Source organism: Hirundo rustica, chromosome 6, assembly GCF_015227805.2.
Source record: "Hirundo rustica isolate bHirRus1 chromosome 6, bHirRus1.pri.v3, whole genome shotgun sequence".
NCBI classification, from domain to species: Eukaryota; Metazoa; Chordata; class Aves; order Passeriformes; family Hirundinidae; genus Hirundo; species Hirundo rustica.
In genome coordinates, this window is record NC_053455.1 from 2060306 (window position 1) to 2085258 (window position 24953).

General features: G+C 45.9%; 1 protein-coding gene across 1 annotated transcript in view; it reads right to left on the reverse strand.

Moving 5' to 3' along the window:
- Positions 1-21848, reverse strand: part of MAP4K5 (mitogen-activated protein kinase kinase kinase kinase 5) — a 37646-nt gene extending 15798 nt beyond the window's left edge. Inside the window, exons 1-3 of the mRNA XM_040066343.2 lie at positions 21730-21848; positions 21351-21532; positions 2797-2854 (exon numbers count right to left, since the gene is read on the reverse strand). Coding sequence (XP_039922277.1) covers positions 2797-2854; positions 21351-21458 — 166 coding nt within the window. The 5' untranslated portion in view covers positions 21459-21532; positions 21730-21848. The remainder of the gene's footprint in view (positions 1-2796; positions 2855-21350; positions 21533-21729) is intronic.
- Positions 21849-24953: the final 3105 nt, after the last annotated feature.

Consider the following 24953-nt stretch of genomic DNA (forward strand, 5'->3'; position numbering starts at 1 on the left):
GATCTCAGATGGAAAATACAATCGTTGCACCAAAAGAAAGCCCCCAAAACCCAGCAGTGAGATTCTTCTGTAACCTTGCAGAAGGTTCTGAACACGACAGAGGGCATCATTTATCATGACAGCAGTGTTTAGAACAGACATTAGCATATTTAAAAATACTTTTTATGATATTCTCCCAGGGAGAAGGTTCCGTGGCTGAAAACTCCACTGGCAAATAGTTCCCTCTTTGTATTGAGTCCCCTCTCGATTCATCTGCTAAACCCATAGAAGGAAGAGGCTTTAGTGTTTCAGACAGTTTTGGCTGCTCTGCTGCTGAGTACAGTTGGATTAGTTTCTGAAATAGAATTGGCTCCCAAGTTATTTGAAGCATTTGTACTCAGGGAATGCTGGGAAATGTCATTAGCGTGCCATAATACTTTTGCCTAATGCTCTCCAAAGTCTATGCCAAAAAAAAAAAAAAAGAAAGAAAAAAAGAAAAAAAGAAAAAAAGAAAAAAGTGAAAAACACTATTTTGACTCCAAGTGAGTGGGGGAGCAGACCTAGAGAACTGCCCCAAACTCTAATAAATTAGTGTCAGTGACCTTCGAAGCTGAGTTTGTTTTCTTTGTCTGGAGAAGAGACAAAGAGCTGATGAAATAAAAGACAGATCTGATCTGTTTTCAGCTGGAGGCTCTTTGGGTACTCACTCACTACCTGCAGGAGACGAGGGAGGAACAAGAACAAACCAGGAGCCACCCCTGCCATGCCAGCAAAATCCCAAATCTCCTCAAATCCTGCCATTTTACTGAGTGCAGTTCCTTCAGCTTTTGTTCAACACGTTCCTCACTCCCTCTGGAGCACTCTCTGCTTCAGAGTCTTTTCTCTTTTGCTCCCAATTCCCATCTATGTATTAATCAAATGTTGAGTTTGGAGCTCTTATTTTTCCATCAGCTAATTAGCTGCCATCGATGAGACACCTCCTCCTCCTCCTCCTCTCCAGAAGATGCTGTATGTGACTCCCAAGCCTATTTCTCCACTGACTGACTTAGGGAATTTATTACTCATTTTATTCCAGCTGTGCCCTGCTGTGTGAGAGGAGTTTGTGCTGGTGTTTGGAGGGGCTGCCCTTCCCAGGTAATTCCAACAGCTCCTGACCTGGTCCAGGAATTGACAGTGCCCTGCAATTTACAGTCTTCAAAAACTACTCAAAACCCTTAACATTAGTCAGAAAATTTAAGCGTGTTGCAGCTAATTATTAAATACTTTAAAAATCTGGAGTATTTTGAACATGAGAACTAAAAAGGAATAAGTGATAAATAAATGCTGTGAATCCTCCTTAAAAACCAAACACCCAACAGGATCCCTGCCAAGAGGCTGTGGGTGTACATGAGATGGATGGAGATCGGGCTGGCAACATTTAAAAGAAGATGGATTAAAAAAACCAAAACAAACCAGAAGAAATCGCTTCCCTGTGGTGATCAGACCAATATAATTAAACCCAAGACACGGCCATCAGTGCTAATTAGACTGGGGTTCTCAGACTTGGGGCCAGAGTCTTGCATTTATCACTGTAGTGCTTAAGCAGCACCAAGGAAAGGCAGAATCCTGCTCCTCCCTCCCTTCTATCGACAGAGGATTCGGCCTCTGCTTCACTTCAGCTTTCAAAACTGCTCTTCAAATTCCGAATAAAACCAGACAAGCTTCATCTGGATTAGCTGCAGTGACACAGCGCTGGAGGAAGCTTCTCCCCAAGGTAGCAGTGGGTTACTGTTGTCTTTTTTCTGTCACTAAAGCATCGCTGTGCCTCACCACAGACCTGCTGGGGAGAGTGGTTTGCTCTCCCACTGCCCCAAACTCTGGCCACAGCATTTCGCACAGGGTTTGAAGGATTCCCACTGTGTTCCCACCACCTAATTAACCTTATCACTGCAGTGCACTTAATAAACCCAGGCCTGCTCTGCCAAGGGGGCTGAGCAGTCGCAGCCACCCAATGGCAGCGGTTTTCACTTCTCCCCTGAGTCTCCTCATGCTTTTTCTACCTTCAGCCTTCAAACCCGCTTCTTTTTCTCCACAAAACCAACCAGAAATAAAAATTAAACCTCGCCTCATGCCCTTCAGCCCTGGATGGTCTTTAAGTTCTCTTCCAACTCAAATCATTCTGGGATTCTGTGACCCTTCCAGCATCAACCACTCTAGGATTCTGTGATGTCCACTCAGGACACGATTTTGGATTTCAGCTCTCTGTGCAGGGCTCAGATTAAACTTCAGCTCAGCAAATCTCCTGGGCAGCAAGGGAGATCCCCTGGGTCTCCTGCTTTTAGGAGGAGTGGCAGAAACTCCATGGGGACGTGACAGTAGGAACCATCCTCCTCCCTCAGCACAGCTTAAAGGAAAGAGGACACATTCAAAAACTTTTGAATGCGCACCTTTGGTGGGATTTAGGATCACTGCCTGATCCCTTCCCCCTTTCAATTCCCACAGCCCACCAGCTCCTCCCTGGCTCAGAGCTCACAATTTACCATCTGGCCCTAATCTTCTCTTCCTACTAACAACACTGTCGTAATTGCAACATCTCTTCATGCAGCAATTGATCAGGCAGATAAGAACAAACAAGGAAACAGTGAGCCTGACACAGGCAAGAGCAGTGGTACATCCTGCAGGGCTTCCTGTCATCTAACCACCGAAACTACAAAAAGAACACACCAAAAAACAACCCCAAACACTTCTTTTGTCTAGAGCTTCACAGTGGGTGAAAATAAACACATGGAAAAAAATGAAAATGCCATTCAAAAATACAGGAAAGAATGTAAAACTTACCAGGCTCTAATTTGATTATTTTTACAGCAGCCAGTTCTCCCGTATGAAGGTTTCTAGCCTGAAACAAGAGAGTTAAGATATATTTAATTGCAATTCAAAGGCCCCTCACAGTCTTACAGTTTGTGCAAAAAATCTGATGTTGTCTGATACAAACACAATGCAAAGCTGAGACCAATGTGGGTGCGGATAATCTGGGTTTGGAATCGGCACAGCAGCAGCATGGTTGGAATTGTGAAGTGTTCCTGGCAGTTCTTTTCCACTTTAAAACATCCACCAGCAAATCACAGAACCACTAAAGTTGGAAAAGCACTCCAAGGTCATCCAATCTGTGACTGTCACCTCCTTGTCACCCAGCCCAGAGCACTGAGAGCCTCATCCAGTTATTCCCTGGACTCCTCCAGGGATGGGGACTCCAGACCTCCCTGGCAGCCCCCTCCAATGCCTGAGCACCCTTTCGAGGAAGAAATTCCTCCTCATGTCCAACCTGAACCTGGAAATGAGAGTTCAGGACTCTCAAACACCATTTGTAAGGGAAGTTTCTGGCTCTCAAGGGTGCAGCAGGGGCTCACCCATCCCATGGTGCTAAACCTCAGCGTGCCCCAAAAGTGGAACTGAGAGGAGCAGGAGAGGCACTGCACAGACACCAGGGATGAGTCAGCTCCCTGCAGCAACTTCACTCTGAAAACTCCTTCCCTGTCCCCACAATCCTCCTCCTCAGAAGAAGCAGCAGCTCCAATTAAGCCTTTACAGAACCGTCCTCTCTGGATAGGCTCCAAATTTCAGCTGAGAATTCAGTGCTGGAAGAAGACATTACAGGAACCTCAGATGCAGAAAGTTTTAAGAGGGGATTTCAGGAACACTTTGTAGCAACTAAATCACTCAGGTACCATTCCCAGAGCTAAACTATTATTCAGGACACACAACCTGATTTAATTAGGCACTGTGGTTGAACATCCAAGAGTTATAGGAGTTTAATTGCAATTGTTTCATTCTTGCCCTAACAAACATGCAGAGTCTTCTGAACAGCTGAAATTTGGTGAAGAGGGGGACTACAAGAAATGGAGGAAAAATTGGGTTAAGTCAATTTGGACTTAAGATGAGGATGTAAATGGAATTTTACCCTGTGAAGGGAGACATTACAGAAAACTTCATGTCCTGTGCATGGACAACAAGTCTTATAAAAAAGAAAATCAAGAGCCTGAAGGATTAACCCCTCAGTTTTACCAGCACTTAGTCAAGCTTCAAAATAGGGAAAGGCTTTCCAGCCAGGAAAAAAACCAAAGCAAACCAAAGTTAACTACATCAAACCCAACCCAACCTAATGACTGGCCTTTCAAAGTCCTGCAGTGCTAAGACATGAGATATGTGTCAAAACACAGGCCAAAGACACAAATATGACTCAACCTGATCTCAAAGAGAGCCTGAACAACTCTACAAAGGACCCGAACATCTGCAGACCAAATCACTCAGAGTCATCTGCAAACCACAGAGGAAACATTCACCACTTCTGAAAGCACCTTCCCACCGAGGTGTTTCTAGACCACAGCAAAATCTTTGTGTCCTTCAAAATCCCAAAGGAGCAGGTGGATCCCAGCGGGATAAAGGATTAGGACTGCTCTGGTCCTGTTACACCAATGTGAAACAGAGATGTTCCCAGCAGGCACACACACTCTGCCTCAGTGAAGCCAGGGATGCTCCACTCTCCAAACTTTTATCCAGGAGCAGCTCAGCTGTTCAGATAAAGTCGCCTGCACCGTTTCCAGAGTATCAGCTTCACTTCTGGAGTACAAAAAGGCTCACATTCCTCACAAATATTCCTTTTCCATACAAGCAGTAACTGCCACTGTCACGCTGAAGCCTGGAGGAATGGATGGAGTCTGCCAGAGGTCTGCTTGGCTGGGATCGAAGGTTCAGGCTGGGGATCACTGCAGCTCCTGGCTCCCAGCTCTCACACACGACACAACTCCACTAAATCGTGTCCTGCTGCTTTCCAACATCACCATTAAGCTCATATATAATCTATAGCTTGGACATGGACTAGTTTGGGTTTCAACCATCACACTTTGCCTGCTGGAACACAGAAGTCCCCACTGGGTTGATATTTATGACCGAAATGTATCAAGCTGTCTGAGCCACTGTATTTTCTGGTCCCACAGCTTTCACCTTCCACCAGACACATTCTTGAGCTGAGGACACCAAGAGCACACGTGATGATTAACTCCTGTTGTGCCACAACCAAAGGCAAAATCCCAAGAATTCCCTGATCCTCCAAATCCTTGTGTGGGCGCCCACAGATAAGGAACGGGTTTAGATCTCCGGTCTAGACACTGGCATGGTGAGCACGCAGCAAATCACCCAAAATGCCTCCCAAGAGACGTCAAATGTCACCAGAGGCTTTTGTTCCCTCCTCTTGGCTTGCAGCAGCTTTGCACAGGTACACACAGCTCCACCCTCCCCTCTCCCACCTGCCAGCTGAACACTCGATCAATAATGAATTGCTGCTCTCATTAAAAATGCAACAAGGCGAGGGCTAAAAACTGGTTCTCCGCGTACACACCTAGATATGAAAACTGTCAGATCAGGATTCCTCAGATCACTTTGGGATGTGTTAGTTAAATAAATCCTCATTTCCCACGAGTCACTGCAGTCTGCATCATTCTATTTTTTTTAAAAAAATCAGTGCAGTCACCAAGGACGTCTCAGACAGGAAGGCACCACATCAACATCACTGGCTTTGTGAATCAAACCTGAAATTTGACTAGAAATGTTATTTGACAAAAAATGTAAGTCCCTAACGTGAAAATTTAGTTAATGATCTATCAGTCTGTCTTATTCATATTCTTCTGCACTGCAGAGTTCTGCAGGCTAAGAAATCACAATTCTTCAACTCGTGTTATTTACGTTTTGTGAGCCCAACAACAAAATATCTGCCTCCTCCTCATCCCTTGAAATTTCATCTGCATTTCAAGACTCAGTTAAAATTAGCTGAAACCAGCCAGAGTAATCCAGACCTGTTCAGTATCCTGTGAGCTATTATTGAAAGAAAATAATCATTTATATGCATTTATCCCATTAGGATGACAAGTATATAATGAACCGTGATGATCTCGTCTGAAATCTAATACGTCAGTTTTAAGGAAGATAAAACTTGTTAGATGTGTAAATGTCTTAAATTCTTCTGGCCTTGATCCTTCAATATGTAAGAAAAGTCTCCTAAGAATTCATTTGACACTAAAGGCTGAAAGACTTGGTGTTGGTGTTCACATCTCCATCAGCAACGTGCTCCAGTTCCACAGGAGAGAAGTAGATCCCAAATTCCCAAGACATCTGCTGTAAGACTTTCCTCCAAGATCAAGACAGAGCTTTTGCCCTTTATTAGTATCAATCCTAATTTTATTTCATGAGCCTGAAAATCACGTTCCCTATAGAATGAGAATGAAAACTACAGGATTTTGGCAGAAGGACTGCTAAGCTCCAACATGAGCCACACAAGAATGGGATCAGATCAAGGATGTATTATAATGAGGGGAACCACAGGCAATTTTCATTTTGCACAGTGTCATTTACGGAGTTTATTTACTGAGAAAGAAGAGTTTGGCAGCAGCCTTTTGGTCGCCCCTTCAGCTGTCCCACAGCCTGACAGAGGATGAATGACAGCATCCCACTGAGCACAGCTCTTCCAGAACGTTTTAGCAGCTGAATACTAACACTGCAGAACATCACATGGAATCTGTGCTCAAAACAAAACAAAACACAAAGTACAAACACAAATACTCTTTTTTTTTTTTTTCTTTTTTCTTTTTGGATATCCATTTGGATATCCATTGTGTTGCTGTGGTGACAGAGCACATCCCACCCCACTAATGTGACAGCACTGCTAGCAGGACCATTTTGGGGAGTTGGGAGAGTTTTGTAGTATTACCCACAAAAAATCATTGGGTTTTCCCACTGAGACTTGACTTTCTTCCCAAATAGCTGCTGTGGGACAATGGAACCCGAGGTGAGACCCGTGGCAATCCCCGTGTGCGACGCTTCCCACCGCACGCCCAAACACCACACCTGAGAAAACACGCTCCGGGGAGGACATTTTCTGTAGCCAACAACCAGAAATAACACAGAGGACTGGTTTCAGAACCAGTTATGCACTCTGCACTTGTGCTTTATTTATTTTCAAGAGTGACAGCCAAACAGTTCCAGCCCAGGGGGTCCACAGTGCTGAGCCACGTGAGGTGGTCAAAAACGGGGGAATCTTGGCCATTTGAATCTGTGCTCAGTGTCCTCTTCCAGCCACTTTCTCCTGACCACCGAGGAAAAGAAAGGGAAGATTCATGCAGCAATATCCCTCTCACAGGCTCCAAATTAGGATTTTCAATTTCCATGGTGAAACGCTCTCCTCTCCCCAACGTCACCGTCTCATCTCCAGCCTTGGACCAACAGCCCCATTCAGCAGAGGAGCTGTTTGTTGGAGCGTGTCTTCATTTAATTGAATCATAATTGCAGCTCCTGTGGCAGCTCTCCCGTCCCTCCCCAGCTTATTCACTCCTTGCCAAGCTTCACTCACCACTGACCACGATCTTGTGCTGCCTCAAGTGCTGCCTGCCCATCCCCAGACACCGAATATCCCTTCAAAAGGTACCTGACCTCCTGCCCTGTGAGTGAAACAGAAGCTCCTCTGCTTCCCAGTTTTTGACCTCTTACACTTTGTAACTCGTACCCTGCTCCGTGTGGTTTGGAAATTCCCATTAGGCTGCGTTTTTCTTTCCAGGTCTCACAGCATCATCACACAGACCCCTGAATTCACCTTCCTACGTCTCTGAATTCACATCTATCACTGTCAAGAGCTCTTGCCCAGCTGAAGTGACCCAAAGAAATGTCTCTCGTTTTACGGGCTGCCCTAAAGCCCTGGAAACGGAATTCTTGGTGGATGGTGACCTAACAGAATTAGAATTATGTCCCAACGCTGAAGTTTAAACAAATGTTTCCTAGTGTTTGTTACAATTAACTATACAATTTTGCTTACACTTGTGATTTACATAAATCTGACAGATTTAAAAAATGCTTTGTAACTAGAGCTGGAAAAAACAAGTATCAGCAACATACTCTTAAAGACTGGAAAGGAGATGTTTGCTCTTCTCAAACACAATCTCTTTACCAAGTCAGTTTAACACCCCAAGTGTAGAGCTGAGGATTCCTAAAATGTCAGCTGAAGCCAGAAAACTCAGAAAGCCCAAATTAATCTGCACTGTTTGAGCTCAAAGTTGCCATCCTTCATAAGAGCACACAGCAGCTTTCTGCAGTGCTGTATATTAAGAAAGTCCTTTTGTGAAGGAAACCAAACTCTCTGAAAACTCTAAAAAAACCCCATCCTTGAAAAGCTGCAGGTTAACCTGAGCAGAGAGGCCACAGCCAAGCCAGATCTGCTCCGAGCAGATCCAAACCTTGGTGTCAGGATGGTGTCAAGGGAAAGAATCACCTGTCCTGGCTCCAGCCAAAAATAGCAGCTCCCACTGCTGCTTCCCAGTTTTGGAGTGAGTAGAATGTGTTGGTTCCTCTCCCAGGATCTGCACACCCCAAAAGCACCCTCAGAAGACTCCCAGGAATGGCATTCAATCCATGGATTCTGCTCCCTGCCTGTACCAAACCCACACAGCTGCAGTTCTTGGTTTGGGGGTTTAACCCCTCTTTTATCTAAGACAAAATAAGCAAAATCAAGCCAAAATTCCTCCACACCAAGAAAACCTAAAGAGAGAATGAGCCTGGTAAGTCCCTCCTGCTTGGTGCTGTGTCTGTAACAGATGCTGAACATATTCTTTCACCTCAGAAGGTCTGTGCATGGACTGAAAATGTAAAAAGAGCAAAGGAGGAAAGCTCAGAAAAACCCCCAAAATTGGACAACTCTGGCAAATGTTAATGCCGGTCCTACTGGACAGGCTGATTTGTGCCAGAGATAAACAACTGTCAAAGAAACTCAAAACATCAGAATGGTTTCAGTTGGAAGGGACCTTAAAGATTGCTCAGTTCCACCCCCTGCCATGTGCAGGGACACCTTCCACTAAGCCAGGTTACTCCAAACCCTGTCCAGCCCCGCCTTGGACACTTCCAGGGATCCAGGGCAAGCCACAGCTTCTCTGGGAGAACTGTTCCAGAGCCTCTCAGCCAACAATTTCATCCCAATACCCCATCTAACCCCTCCCTCTGGCAGTGGGAAACCATTCCCCTCTGTCCTGTCACTCCAGACCCTTGCTCAAAGTCTCTCCATCCTTTTTGTTGGCTCCTTCAGGTCCTGAAAGGCCACAATTAAGTCACCCCCAATGCTTCTGTTCTCCAGACTCCTCGCTGCAGGTCTGCTCACACCTCTGGCTGCTCTTTGCTGCTGGAAAAAGACACCTGAACACCATTCCTAATTTTCAGGGCTGTTTGTCCTTCAGGAAGCAGAAAGATCCAGAGGACATTGTTCCCCCTGTAACCTTCCAGCTGGATTTTTGGAGATGGAGAGCGGCACCAGACAACTCCTTTACAGTGGAAGGCACGAAGGCTTTCAGAAACTATTTCCCAAACAGAGACTTTATAGATCCAAGACACGAAAAGAGAATTATCTCTTACAACCAGTAGTCACTGCTCTCTGGGATAAACCCCAAAATGAAGATTTCCACGCTAATTTTACCAGTTTATCCTGTAGTTGCAACAGAGCCACCACTCTGGATCTCTGAGCTGAACATTGTACACGGACAAATATTGATTTTGTGGGCGCTCTCCAGATGGATGCTGCCAGCCCTCATGCCTCAGAACATGCAGCAGCACGAGGCTGGCTGAAAAATTCCCAGCTGTCACTCCCCTATTTCCACATTTACAGCTTCCCCCGTGGAAAGGACAGAACTCAGAGCACGCAGAAGTCCAGGGATTTAAATAAATTCCACATTAAAACCTGAATCCCAGATCCACCACTGGCGCTCCTGACCATAGCTATAATGCAAATAAGGTTTAAATGCATTTACTTTTGCTGGCAGCTGGTGAAATTCAGATAGTTTATCTCTGGCAGGGAAAACTGGGAGGAGGAGAACATACCTTTCACTCAGAGACTTCTGACACTTTCCTACTCAAGGCCAATTAACTCAAGCAATAAGGGATTAACAGCTCATTAATGACGTGAGGCCAACTCCTTTTATTCTCCAGAAAACCAGACTGGGGATTTGGATAAGCAGAGGGGTTTTACAGGTCTCAGTAGCCACTAAAAACATCTAATTCTCATCCCTGGTGATAATTATTGAAGGACAAAGACCTGGGGCAATAAAGATAACAGTAATAAAGCAAAGATCAATGCATATCTAAATATTTATTTAGGGGGAAAAAAAATATAACAAAAGAAGTCAGCTATGTGCTTCCAAGCAGAGGTTGGTTATCCTCCTATGAAATTTTCTTGGCAGATCATCCTTTGCAAAATATTTGGCATCAATCCTTCTAAAGCTGAAAAGCTGAAGCTAGAAACAGACCCTGACCACAAAAGTACTATTTAGCAACTAATGCAGCACAAAAGATACAAACAAATACCACATGAGGGAAAAAAAAAAAGAAAAAAAAAGAAAAAAGGCCCCAGTTTTGACTCAGCTGGAGAAAAAAAACAAACCAGAAAAGAACTTTTTCAAGTTACGACTCTGTGCATTACAGTGGTTTGAAAAGCTACTAGAAATAGCTCATTTTACTGGGGAATAATAAACGTTTTTGAACATAACATCATGAAAATCAAAGAATGCCCATGGAGCTGCTGCTATACGTAAAAAATGAACAGATGCCCAACAGCTTTACAGGCCAAGGTATAAAACAGGGAAAAGAAAAGGAAAAAAAAAAGAAAATATACCTTCAAATACATTAAACTACAAACCAAAATGGATTTTAAAAGGATTTATTCACCAGAAGATAGGAAGAATAAACGTAAAACAATTTCATTGTATTATTCTTTTGAATGCATAGACCATGACAGCAAAAAAAAAAAAACCCTCACAGTATTATGGAATACAAACCCAAGTAACATTAAAAGATTATGCATTTCATCAGCTGCAGGGGAATTTATTTATCCCTTAGAGATGAAAGAACTAAGAGATGTGACAACCAAAATATTTGAAATAAAAGTATCTGTGTCTTCTTTTCACTGACCAAAAAAAAAAAAAAAAAAAAAAAAAAAAAAAAAAAAAAAAAAAAAAAAAAAAAAAAAAAAAATCTGGCTTTCCAGGCAGGGAGAAAACAAATTTCTGAAGGAAGAGATGGTTTGCTTTTTTATAATTAAAAACTAAAGAATTTCAGACCATCTTTATTTCTTTACCAAGGAGAAAGGTATTTTTTACTGCTTTGTAAATATGAGCTAACACAGTGAGATGTGTCTCCTCAGAAAGGGAAAACTGAGGAGCCTCCACTGGCATTTTAAAGGGAAAAAAATGGAATTTTTGGGATTGCAACTTGTATCAAGCCCTCCAAACCAAAGGTAAAAATCCGCATCAACTCCTTTTCCTTATCATAATTTATCCGATAGAATCTAGAGAGATTCCGGTGGGAAATGTAGATTTAGGTAGAAAAATCTACCTCCAACAAAGCTGTTCAGTCATCACCTCCTTAAAATTTCAGCTCCTCAGAGATGAACTCACAACTACAAAATTAAAAGGAACAAGCCATAAAATTGCCTCGATGAAGAAAACAGGTGAGTGTTTTGCTCTTTATTGTTAAATAAACCAGTGACCAGAACAGAATTAATAAAGAAGTTGTGTAATTGAAGAAGTTAAAGGAAAATTAGCTAAAAATAGAAGATTCTTTTTCTGTTCTACAATTAAGCTTTGGTTTGCATCTGGACCGTATCAATTGTCGACTACCAAAATAAACCCCAGCATTAATTTAGTCTTCATTTCGTGGTGGTGAAATAGTGATCAGCAATATCTCTAATTCGGGAGAAAACTCAAAATCAGAACCTGGAGTTCTGTTGGAATGAACAGAAATGACATTTCAGTAGGTTTTTTAGTGAGGAAAAACTGAAGTTCTATATGTGCTGGTACACAAGAAAGGTTACAGATAAAATATGTTTTGCACTTCAGCTGATGAAGTAAAGAGGAAATATGCTGCCATTTCATTACAGATGATAACTGAAAATCGTGCAAGTTATCTCATCCTCTCACACTTTTATTTTTAGCCAGAACAGAGGAAAAAAACTGGTCTGATTTTAATTAGTGTTTTCTTAATTTTAACCGATTAACTCACGTGAATGACGTCACCTGCAAGCAAGACTCTTTTTCGAGATGTCATGAAAATAAGAAATCTTTTTCTACAATTTCATCTACACTGATCGAGCAGCAGTTTCACTTCAGTCACCTGATTTCAAGCACTTGGCCAGTGACTTCCTCACTTTACTTTGAAAGATGAACCAAAACCGTGCTGCTCACGTAAAATGTTTTATTATATAATTAGAATATTCTGGTAAATTGGGCCTGACGATTTAAGTGGAATTTTAAAAGAAGCATTTTTAAATTTTCACACGTTTTTTCATCTTGCCTCATTTCTCCAATCTACATAGACTTTATTTCCTTTCTTGTGTTTTTACAGGGTTTTAAATTCACCTTTGCTGGATCCTCGGGGAGCCGTCAAGGCTCATCCCTCCATCTCCGAGGAACGCGATCCTCTCCCTGCAGCAGCTGTGTGCATTTTCCATGGATCAGCCCTCCCGAGCCAGACACCACGAAGGAATGTGCTCCAGAGAGCCAGAGGAAATCGTGGTACAGACTCTGCACAGCCTGGCTGCTTCCCTGCTCCCAAAACTCTCCCTCGGCTCCGCTCGAGGAAGCACAACAAAGCTCACGGGGAAAGTTACTCCAGAAGTCATGGAACGGTTTGGGTTGGAACACCAGGGACACTGCCACTACAAGCTTGCTCCAAGCTCCGTCCAACCGGGCCTTGAAGAGCTCCAGGGATGGGGAATTTCACAGAATGCTCTCATGGAGCAAAGCCACAGCCTGTTCTCCTCCTCCTCCTCCTCCATCCCTCCTGGAGCTGCCTGGAGCCAGCACAGTCAGTCCGTACTCGAGACATCCCACTGCAGGATTTACACAAACCTCAACACCCACGGAATGAGAGAAGGGAAAAATCCACGTTCATGTGCCCTGGACAGGCTGGATGGATCATGAAACCAGAAATCGAGATCTCATCCTCAGAAATCCCTTTGTCCCGTTTGTTACTGTGAATTTAAAAACAAGACTCTCAGGACAGGAACAGTTTGGCAAAGTTTAGAAGGCTCTGTGTTAAGCCAGGAGCTGTTCCTACCTCTTCATAATTAACCAAAAAGCAGATGATCAGAGCTCAACCAGGGCTTTAGATTTAATCACACACACGCCTGACAAAACAAAATGGTTTTATCAGAAACTGCTCATCCTGGAGACTGTCTGGAGTCTGGGCTGTGAGTATTTACATCAAATACTCACCCCTTTACTCACTATAGACGAAACGCTTCAAAATTTCAGCTGCTGCTGTTTCCCAGCCCCTCATAAATAAAACACAAACCCCTGAAGCTGTTCCATCACTGAGAGCAACAAGCATGAGGCACTGCTTCCTGTCAGATTTTAATTCTTTCACTTTTATCAAGGGAAAATCCACCCATAAAAGATGGTATGGCCCCACCTTTATTCTTTTTACCTACCATGTTTACATCTCTGTGCCTGTACAAGAGACTTTACCACTTATCATCCCTTGGGATTAATGACTAAATCCCCCAAACATCTTTGGGAGCCTGATGCTTATAATTCAACTCCCATCTTGCATGTCTGTACGTTAAACAGCAAGTTAAGGCAAACAGAACTCAATCCTTTATTGCCTCAACAGCAGTGATCAGCAAAGAATCACACCCAGATGGGAACAGGACAAAAATACAGGTTTTTGGGGTGGATCATCACAAATACAGCTTTTTGGGGTGGACCATTCCCTCAAATGTAAGAAGAGGTTATGCCTTCAACACTGCACGAGACAAAGCTGCTCAAAAAAAATTATCTAAGGAATGATTTCTGATCAGTAAGACAACAGAGTATCCCTGCAATAACCTCTTCACTAGGAAAAAAAAACAGCACTTGCCTTTCTGGAACGTCTCAAAATTCACATTTCAAACACGCTACAAATCCAGCTTTTTCACACTGAGCTGAAAATATGGTTCATTCAGCTTTCTTTTTTCAGACGTTCTTTCTCCAGCCAAATCTTCCTCATCTCTATGAAAACATGAACCTCCTAGACACTATATTCATGCAGAAGACACAAAAATACACTTGGGGGAGGGGTAATTCCAACGTGCCAAGATATTATATCTGGCATTAAAAATGCCATTTTGAAGGATCAGCAAATGTTTTTGGACACCAGGACTGGGGTGTTCTGAGGGTAGCCATGGCTATATTTGTATAATCTTTTTATTAGCTTTAAAATAGAAGTCAGTGGAAACACGCAGAGCAACACACAGGATAAGGGTTGAGGAAAAAGTACTGGAAGAGGACAATCCTGGAAGCAATTCTGTGCTCACCCTCTCGTGCTCTTTCACTCAAGAGTTCCAAAGACATGGTCAAGCTGCAGCTTCCCCACATGGCATTCTCCATCCATCATGGAAAAAGGTCAGTTTTGGCTGAGGAGGACCTTGCGGACACTATCCACTGTGCTGGATGAATTGGATCACTCCAGATCTTGGGTGAATGAATTTAGAAAGCTGAAGAGAAGAACAGAAACCTCTCTGTGCCAAACTCACAAATGTTTGTCCATCTAGGAAGGAAGAGTTTATCCAGTTTCCATATGTGATTTTTTTACTGGAAATCCAGAATGGATTTGGGACCAACATAACTCTTCAAATCCAAGGTGGCTGTGTCCACCAAACCTTGCTGAGTGCTCTAACTGCTAGAAATCCTTCAGAAATTGGGAAAGACACTTCTAGCTTCTTTGGGAATTTAAAATCCGAAAACCTAATGAAATGGCAAAGTGTGAGGATGTCACGGAATTCCAGAATGGTTTGGGATGGAAGGGAATTTAACAACCAACCCATTCCACCTCCTGCCATGGGCAGGAAAACCTTCCACTATCCCAGACTGCTCCAAGCCCTGTCCAGACTGGCCTTGGACACTGCCAGAGATCCAGGGGCAGCCACAGCTTCTCTGGGCATCCTGTGCCAGGGTCTCCCCACCCTCCCAGCCAAGAATTTAATCCTAATATCCCATCTAACCCTGCCCTCTGTCAGTGTGAAGCCATCCCCTTTTATCTTATCACTCCGCGTCCTTGTGAAAAGCCTTGGCAATCTCAAGCACAAGGCAAGGAGATCGCCTTGAGCTGAAGAACAACTTCATGAATATGGAGGTGTCACCTTGGGCTGATGCTGCCTCTCCTCTCCACTCCCAGCTGCAAGCAAGCAGCAGGTGCCAAACAGGGCTGAAGGTAGCAGGGAAGGTTGTTTTTCCAGCTGGAACGAGGACGGACAGTTGCTGGTGTCAGCGGAACGCGCTGCCAAGCTCCGTCACGGCCTTGCTGACAGGAAGAGCTGCTCCCTCTGACAGGGATGATCTGTGAGCTTCTACCACGCACCTCTCTGACACAACTGGGGCTCAGCCACTCATCCCAGAAATCCTGGATGCTTTCCAGGTTATCCAAACGTTGGCAATGAAAATGACCGTCGCATCTTCTGGAGGCAGCAGAGAGGAAGGAGATCCTGGCAGGCAAATGTCCTGATCTTTGATCTGCTCTTCCCTCTCAGGTCTCTGCTGCTGGGGACGTGGGTGGCATGTGAATTGCACTGCTTGCTTCCTCTTAATGGATATCTCACATTGAGAAGAAATTAGACTTTATTTTGAAGATTTTGGAGACTGCCTGCTCCTCAAAGTAAGAGACAGGGAGATATAACCATAGGGGAACCACTACTCCCACCACATAACTTTCCTTCTATGTTTAACAGAAAACACAGAATTCCAGGATGGTTTGGGTTGGAAGGGACATTAAAGATCATCCAATTCCATCCCTGCCACAGGCAGGGCAACTTTTCACTATCCCAGGATCCTCCAAAAAATCATCTTGGTCCACTCCCCTGCCATGGGCAGGAACACCTTCCATTATCCCAGGTTGCTCCAAACCTCATCCAGTCTGGCCTTGGACACTTCCAGCGATCCAGGGGCAGCCACAGCTGCTCTGAGCACCCTGTGCCAGGGCCTCACCACCCTCACAGCCAGGAATTCCTTTTGTATATCCAACCTTAATTTTCCTTCTTTCACTCTGAACCCACTGCTCCTTGTCCTGTCACTACAGCTCCTGATGAACAGAAACATGAGCGACGGGATGTAATATTTAAAGCCAAACAGCTTGGAACATCCCACATCAAAGACCAAACCCTTAATAAGAAAAACCGTTAACAAATATTTCAAATGGAAACCCAAAGGTTTCACCTTCCACTCCTGAATATCCTCACAGAGGGTGTCAACAAGCCATGAAGCATCTTAGTTCTCAAAACAGAAATCCTACTGAGGGCACCCTAAAAGAAAAGCATGCCATCCCCCAGAAGGGGGAAACTCCACAGCAATAAGGAAAAACTCAAGAGCACTGCTTTGATGTCATTCCAAACACCGTTCCTATGGAAAAAAGAGCACACAGAGTTCAGGCATGGCTACAGCAAACACTGCTGACCAGAGGGCTTTGATCTGCAGAGGAAGAGTGGAATCCCCCACAGGACAGATGTTTTATGGTCATTTATATGTGGAAGCGATGCATATTCACCAGGGACAGAAGTGCTGAGTCAGGGATGGCCAAATCCAGTCGGTCTGCAGCTAACAAAACACATTTGTATGAAGTTGAGAATATGTGGTTAAAAGCTGTCACAGCCATAACTCTTCTCTGGTATAAAAAAAACCCCCCTACAACACGCTGTTCTTAACCTGTTGACTTAAGCAGTAAAACACTTCAACTGATAAATTTTCATTATCTGAGAGATAAGAATGACATTGAGAATTATTTTCTAAACATCAAATCCAGGTTCTCAACAGCCTTTGGCTGCACCAGGAATTAGAATTCAGAGCTCTGAGAACAAGGCAATGACCACACAAGCAGGGTTGAAGCCTGATTCAAACTGCACGGAGTCACACATTTACGGCAGCCTTTAAAAAAAGAAAACACAAAGAAAGTAAAACAAATAAATTTTTTTTGTTGTTTGTTTTAAATTGCATTTGAGCAAAGAGCCTGTGTGCGCCACAATCCAATTTCATTGCTCGCTACTTTCCAGCAGCAAACAGCGGCAAAACACTGCAGGTTTCTCCTTCTATATTGATGCCTTTATTTGGTGCAGGAGATTAAAAAACAATGCTTATAATCTCAAGAGAAGAGAGATTGAGCAGGTGACTCCAGAAAGAATGAAATTCTCATGGTATTCAATAAAAACGCGCCTCTTGTTTACGGGCAGCTTCTGCCACGAATTTGGCGCATTCCTTGCCCCTTGTGCTTGCTTTTCAAGAAAGCCACTGTGGCCCTGCTCACAATCCTGCTTGGAAAAGCCCAAACAAGCCAGCTTTAGAATTGCTGCACAAGGTCATGTTTGATCATCGGGGAGCACAGACATCCCGCTATTCATCCCGCGGCAGCGGCCGGCCCGGCGTGCCGGGCCCGGCACATCCATGGGCTCCCAGCTCAGCTGCCAAACAACAGCGTTCAACAAGGATGAATTTACATCCATTCACATCAACCACCCTTTTGTTCCCCCCTCTGCAGAAGCAAGGATCAGTTCGAACTCTTGTTTTGGGGCACTCGGAATGAAAAACGCAAAAAGCCGAGCTCTGGGAACAGTTTGGGTTGGAAGGGATCTTAAAGCTCATCCCACCTCCCCTATCCCCACACCTTCCACTATCCCAGGCTGCTCCAAGCCTCATCCAACCTGGCCTTGGATGCTTGAATATCTCCCCTAAATGTCTCCACCAAACCTCTCCAGAGCCATTAACAAACGCTGCAATAAAAAAATCCACTCAGGAATCTCAGGAAGGACGAGAGGCAGCAAACGATCCCCCGAATACAGCTCCTGTTTTCCCGAGCCCCACGAGGACACCAGGATCCACAATTACACACAAGCAAATGACTGGATCTTCTGATGCAAATTCCACAAGTTAAGCAAAAGAGGCCAGTCTTATGCTATCGCAAGTACTTCCAGAAAATACCATGGACTGCAGGAACATTATTATACAGCTGATGGTGTGACCTCGTTATCAAGCCAGCCTTAAACAAATTCGGACTACAAAGCCCTACTGAAAAGGTGCAGGTTCACTCTCAGGTCATGCTGGTGCGAAAACCCATCCTGGGAAACATCTAACCACACCGGGAATTCACCTGGGATGGGATCTGACCAGCCACTTCCTAGTGTTGGAGGTTCAATTTTATTTACAGTCTCCAGCAGCTTTTTTTCATTTTCTGCGCCAAGACCCCAGTCAAATACGTGTTTCTTCATTAACCACACACACACACAACATCTATTTCAGCACGAAACAGATGCACTTCAGAATTTCTGAATGCAAACAGAACAAATTTGTGTCATTTTTAAACACTGCTTTGAGATTTTTATGACCACAGTGAGAAGACCTTTCCAGGAAAGACTGGACATAAAAATACTCTTTTTTAAACAGCCTATCATTAAGTTCCAGTTCTCATCTTTGTTATTACAACCTCTTTCACAAGTCAGTCATTAAGATATCTTGGTGCAATGCTGTGAGGGATAAATTATACCAATGGATCAGACCTGGTTTAATATTAATATCCTCCATTAAAAAGAAAAAAGCTTTCCCACCACGGATGAGACAACTAACAAGTCAGGATTGTAATGGAAATTACTTCCAAGACTGCTCGACCCAAACTTGGATCTATTTACAGCGGCTGTGAATAGACAAGAGTTTATTTACAGATGGTTTCTCGCCAGCCCTGACATGCATTTTGGGGAAAAAAGATATTAAAACAACATCAACAATCCAGCACTTAGCAGCAATCCTACAATCAGCCATTGTGCGCCATGTGACAGACAAGAGAAATAAACCCCACAAACACTAAGAAAACACATCTCTGTTTAAAGCTTCCATGGCAGCAACAAAAAGCAAAGCGGGCAGGAGAATTTTGGAAAAGCCTTAAATATTCTTCTGTAACCTAATAACAAAGAGAAATATTTGCTTAACCTCCACCTTCACCGTCCAAAAAAAAAGCGCCAATTACTCTAAAAGCTACCAAATGCCCCAAGAAGAATTTAAAGCATTAACCACCAGCACCGAGAAGCATCTGAGGAAGAGGCAGATGTCCCACAATTGGAGAGGCTGCCTGGCTCAGACATCCCGAAAACAACTGTGCTGGAGACGCTGGTGACTCATTATTGGTGAAGGAGCAGAGAAACCACTTGAAGAGGTGAGGAGAAAATTCCATTTTAATTTAAGAGCACTCTCTAGCAAACCCTTCCCGAGCTCTGCAACATAAAAACACTCGGATATTCACTAATAAACGCATTTTATAAACGCTTCTGACAGCCCTCAGCGAGCAGGAGACGTGCAATCTGCACTGAGACTTGCCAGGGACTAGGAAAAATAAAAGTACAATGTTTATACATTAAGTCCTTTCAAGAAAAAAAAAAGGTTTACCGCGCTTTTAAAATTATCATAACATCAATGACTTTAAAAAATAAGTTTGCTGCGCATATTTGTCATAAGAGGCAGTGCCATCTGATTCAGTATTCCCTTGATACAGTTCCTGTTGCAGGCCTTCACAAAAACAAAGAGCAAACCAATGACCTAGAAACAAACGCAGCCTTCCCAAACCGCTTTCAACCCATTAACTTCATACTTGTTTCGGACTCGTAACAACGCCTGAAACAGCTGCCAAAAGCTTTGATTTCAATTTGCCAGGCTGCACGAGGAGAAAGTTTGGGTTTCCTCCTTATCTGGAAGCGTTGCAGGAGTAGAAGGCGCATTTCTCACAAGCCAAAGAGCGCAGGAGGGGGGCAGAGGGCGGCGGGGTTTTGGGTTTTTTTTTGTTTAAAGGGGATGGATGTGTTTACATGGCACGGAGCAGAGCCATGCATCCAAACCAGCTCCGGAACCGGAAGCTGGATGACATGTCAGCACAGCTCTCCGCTAATTACCAGGATAATGAGAAGCAGAATATTTATTTTTCCACAAAGAGATGACACAAAAACGCTTCCCTGCAACGCAACTAGTTATTTCTTGTCGTGCTGCCTGGTTATTTCTTGTCGTGCTGCCCTGCACTGGGCAGGCACACACAAACAAAGCAGCTGAAGGTATGCTGAGTTCTAGATTTATGACAGCTGTAACGTCCTTTCAAAGGATTTACTGCTAGAATCCCTAGGAAATAAGTTGACTGATCTTTGCTGATCGACAGCACTGTAGAAGAAAAAAAAAAAAATAAAAGAGGAAGGCAAATATGCACCACGAAAACTTTTAAAAATAACTCCCTGAGGTCATAAGTAACCATTTCAAAGGGGTGGTGGGAACAGGATCCATCTATAAAACTTCAATTTGAGCATTAGCAAAGAGCCCTCCCCCAGCAGGAGCAATTACTGCTGCCTTTCATGTGGCACAGTAACACACCTTCCCTTGCACGCTTGGCTGTGTCAGGTCTATTTTAAACACGCTCAACAGCACTACAAAGGAAAACATCCCACCGCCTCCCTCCCCGTGCAGCTGAACATGCACATTGCCAAGCACAGGTTGAAAACTCGAAGGCTTTCTTTGTAATTCACCCAGCCCTAAAAGCTGCTGAGCCTCCCTGAGGTATGAGGAACATCCCTGATGTTTGAGGACAGGGCTCATATGAGAAGAACACACCACTGCCTGCATCTCCTGTCCCCTCATGCCTGTGGTTCTGGTGATGTGAGCGCCAATACGGAATTACAGAATCCCAGAATGGTTTGGATTGGAATGGACCTAAAAGATCACCCAGTTCCAACTCCCTGCCGTGGACAGGGTCCCTCTTTGTATGCACCATCCCAAGAGCATCTACTTGATGCGCTGCTCTAACTCTACCTCGTGCTGCAGCTCCGTTCCAGCTTCTGAAGAGCTTTAATCTGCTTCTGCCTTTCACGGGCTATTATTAACCTCGGGGATAAAGTGGCACCCTTTTAATCAGGTGCTTTAACTGGATGCGTTCTGCAAACAGGTACAGCCAAGACATATCCTCTACCTCCTCGGGCACTAACGTGGAGGTATCGCCTGCGACATTCACCGATTCAAACCTCCAAGAAGGGCAGCGGTTAAGAGAGCCTTCTCTAGTGCTGCAAGCACAGATCCCAGAACGGTTTGGGTTGCAAAGAACCTTAAAGATCTCATTCAGCCAAACCCCTTGCCACAGGCAGGGACACCTTCCACTGTCCCAGGCTGCTCCAAGCCCCGTCCAACCTGGCCTTGGACACTTCCAGGGATGGGGCGGCCACGGCTTCTCCGGGCACCCTTGTGCCAGGGCCTCACCTCCCTCACGGTCAATCCTTTTCCGCACGAGTGGGAATCCTCCGCCTTTGCCAGAGGCGGCCCCCCCCCGCCGCTCACCTTGTACACGTCGCCGTAGGTGCCGCTCCCCACCCGCTGGATCAGCTCGTAGTCCTGCTGCGGGTTCCGCCTCAGGATATCCCCGCTGGCCCGCGCCGCCGGCTCCATGTCCAGCGCCGCGTCCCCGCCGGCCCCGGGATGCTGCTAACGCGGCGGCCCCCGGCCCATGGCTCCCGTGGCTCCTGCGGCGGCAACGGCGGCTCAGGGGGGCTCCGGGCGGCCCAGACAAAGGCGGGCGGGCGGCCGCGCCCTCCGAGGCTCCCCGGCGTAACCAGGAAGCGCCGCGGCGGGCAGGGAGCGGGGCCGGGCAGGAGGGAGCTCCGGTGCCGCCGGCGCTGCGGCCCGTCCGCCGGGGCGGCCAGGCCGGGCCGGCTCCTACCTGCGCGCCGCAGCCCTTTGTCCCGCCGGGGAGGGAAGGAGGGAGGGGGAGCACCGCCGCTGCCACCGCCTCCTTTTCCTCCTCCTCCTTCTCCTCCTCCTTCTCGTTCTCCTTCCGCGGCCGAGCCGGGCCGGGTTCGCTCGGGTCGGGACGGGACGGGCGGGCAGCGCCGCCGCAGCGCCCCGGCGCGGCCAACGCGGGCCCCGCTCCCGGCCCGGCCCCGCTCCGAGCCCGGCCCAGCCCCGCTCCTGGCCCGGCCCCGCTCCGAGCCCGGCCCCGCTCCGAGCCCGGCCCAGCCCCGCTCCCGGCCCGGCCCCGCTTCAGGCTCGGCCCCGCTTCAAACTCGGCCCCGCTCCGCTGCTGCCCGGCCCCGCTGCGGGAACCGCTGCCGTGGGGCTGTTACAGGGCGCTGCCCTCCCCTCGGGCCTGCGCCTGCCGCGTCCGGGGTTTACGGAATGCCCGAGTGGTTTGGGTTGGAAGGGAGCTTAAAGCTCATCCAATTCCACTCTTTGCCATGGTAGGGACACCTTCCACTGTCCCAGGTTGTTCCAAGCCCCGTCCTACCTGGCCTGGGACATTTCCAGGGATCCAGGGGTAGCCGTAGCTGCTCTGTGCCAGGGCCTCACCCTCACCCTCACAGCCAAGAGTTTCTTCCCAATATCCAACTTAAATCTTCCCTTTCCCAGCTTAAAGCTGTTCCCTGTGTCCTGTCCCTCCATCCCTTGTTCCCAGTCCCTCTCCAGCTCTCCTGGAGCCCCTTCAGGCCCTGCCAGGGGCTCTGAGCCCCCCCTGGAGCTTTCTCCTTGCCAGGTGAACATTCCCAGCTCTCCCAGTATGGAGCAGAGAGGTTCCAGCACTTGGAGCATCTTTGTGCCTCTTCTGACCCTGTTCCAACAGGTCTTCATTGTGGAGGGAGAAGTGCAGGGACAGGCAGGGCTTTCAGCCCTTGGTTTGAGGCAGGAAGAAAGCCCCAGTTTGGCTACACCACCTATATTCTGTATATATTTACATCCATGTATATACTTACACCAAACACTAGGCTGAGCTTTCCATGTTTCACACCAGAGGCTGGGATGCTTCCAGAGAGGCTTCCAGAGAGGAGAAGGAAAAGGAGGAGGAAGACGAGGAGGATGTAGGACTGATCTGGATTGCAGCTTTGAAGCCACATCATGTAATCCTTCTCATGGGCTAAGCAGGTACCGTGACATTTTAGCTTTGTGGGCAGCCAGTGCAATGAAAGTCACACCAGAATTACCTCGGACTTGTTGGGGCTTGTCTCCCCGGGCTCACTAGGTCAAAAAAAGCTGCTGTGAAACTGCAAAGTGGAAAGCATTTATAGCTGCCTTTCCCAATTATTTTCAGCAAAGCAGCTGAAATTCTGGGCAAAGCTCACCCGTGGTCTCTGAAATTAATGCTGAACACTTTAAGAAGCCCAAAGATGGGGATAAGGAGTAGAGGAATGCTGGAATTTGCAGTAGCCCTCGCTGCACGGAGAATCATTAGGGCCCGAAAGGAGGTGTGATTTTCTAGGCGTAAAAACTACCACATACTCAGCGCAGGAAATACGTCTGCAGAAGTTAGGTAGAAAAAAAATTCAAATGGATGCCAGATGTAGGAGTCTCTGGTGTCCAGCACTGGTTATTTCAGAACAGATCCTGCTTCTTTGGCAGCCACAGGCAGGTCCAATATAGTCTAATGACAATGTAGCCAGGCACTGATCCTCGCTTTAAAATGGAGCCTGGGCTTTGAACCTGCTCTTGCATTTAGAAATCCCACATGTAGTACCTGACGGAGTGGTGAGGATTGCATAAGATTTTCCTCCAAACCACAGGCTCCATAGCAGAATTCATTAGGATCTGTGGTGCTTTAGGTTAAACTCAAAAGCAACGTGTGCGGATTCCTGGGAATTGCATAGTGGCCTTTGGGTTTATTGGGATTTATTTATGGGCTCGATTGGGCTGCAAAATGTAACCTGCCCCGCCTCCCAGAAACAGGAGAGCTCAGGGCTGCTCACTTGAAGAGATTCCCATTTAATTTCCCCTTGTACTCTCCAAGCCTTCTGCATCCTGTACGTCCTTTCCAACATAAATACCTAAGTTTTCCTGAACCCCCAACAAATAAGAAACTATTTACCCTTTAGAGAGCTGTATTTCCTCAAGTGATTTTTAACAAAGCAATTACCTCTCCCCTCATAAATCAGCTTCCTGTGCTCCCGATAGGGAGCTATTTGTGTCCTTTTTCTTCCCCTTCCTCAGCTGAAGGGTTCGGATGCTGCTTTTCACTCCGCTGACTTGCTGCTCCTGAGAAGCCATCAGATGACAGCACAGCAAAAAGGACATTTCATTTTCCAGTGGCAGATGGTGCATTAAGGCTTGGCCTCCTAGAACATCTCTCAGATCCGAGGGGCTGCGATTCTCTGCAGAAGCTGCTGTGTTTAGCCCTTGCTGGCTTAAGTTTCACTTCCCACCTGGAGGGACAGTTTCTCATCCCATCTTGCCAGTGGTGGAGAGCGAATTCCCAGAGCCCATCTCGTGTTCTGAGCTTTAATCCACCTGGGTCTCAGTCCCTGCTGGAAGCACATCTGGGAGGTGTCCATAGATAAAAGCAGCACTGGGACTGTATTGTTGTTACCATTCCATGATGAGGAGAATGGAGGAAACTGCCTGAAATTGTGCCAGGAGAGGTTGAGGTTGGATATTAGGGTGGTCAGGCAGGGTTTGCCCAGGGCAGTGGTGGTCAGGCACCACCCCTGGATGGTTTTGAGAGCAGTGTGGATGTGGCACTTGGGGACATGAGTCAGTGACAGCCATGGTAGTGCTGTGTTAAGGGTTGTGCTCAATGATCTTCGAGGGCTTTTCCGACCTTAATGATTTAATTAATTATTCTAATGAGTTGTGCAGAGTTTTCAGTGCAAAAACATGAACCCTGTGCCCTGCCAGGCCCTTACTCCTGAGCACACACTGCGTTTTCCACCCCAGACCACGCTGCTTTTCTGGTCAAGCGTGTTCAGGAATGTGCTTTTATGCAGCATCTTCCATCTGAATGGGTCCCAGCCTCAAAAGGAATGTTAAGTGGTTTTACATAAGGCATTACGTGGGTTTGCAGAATGTGATCTGTTTGTGCTGTAGTCTGAGGAAGAAGAACAGCCATGGTTGTTTTAACGAGACACCGAGGTTCACCAGGTAACGGTGCATGCAGAGCTGGAGAAATTTCTAACTGAACGA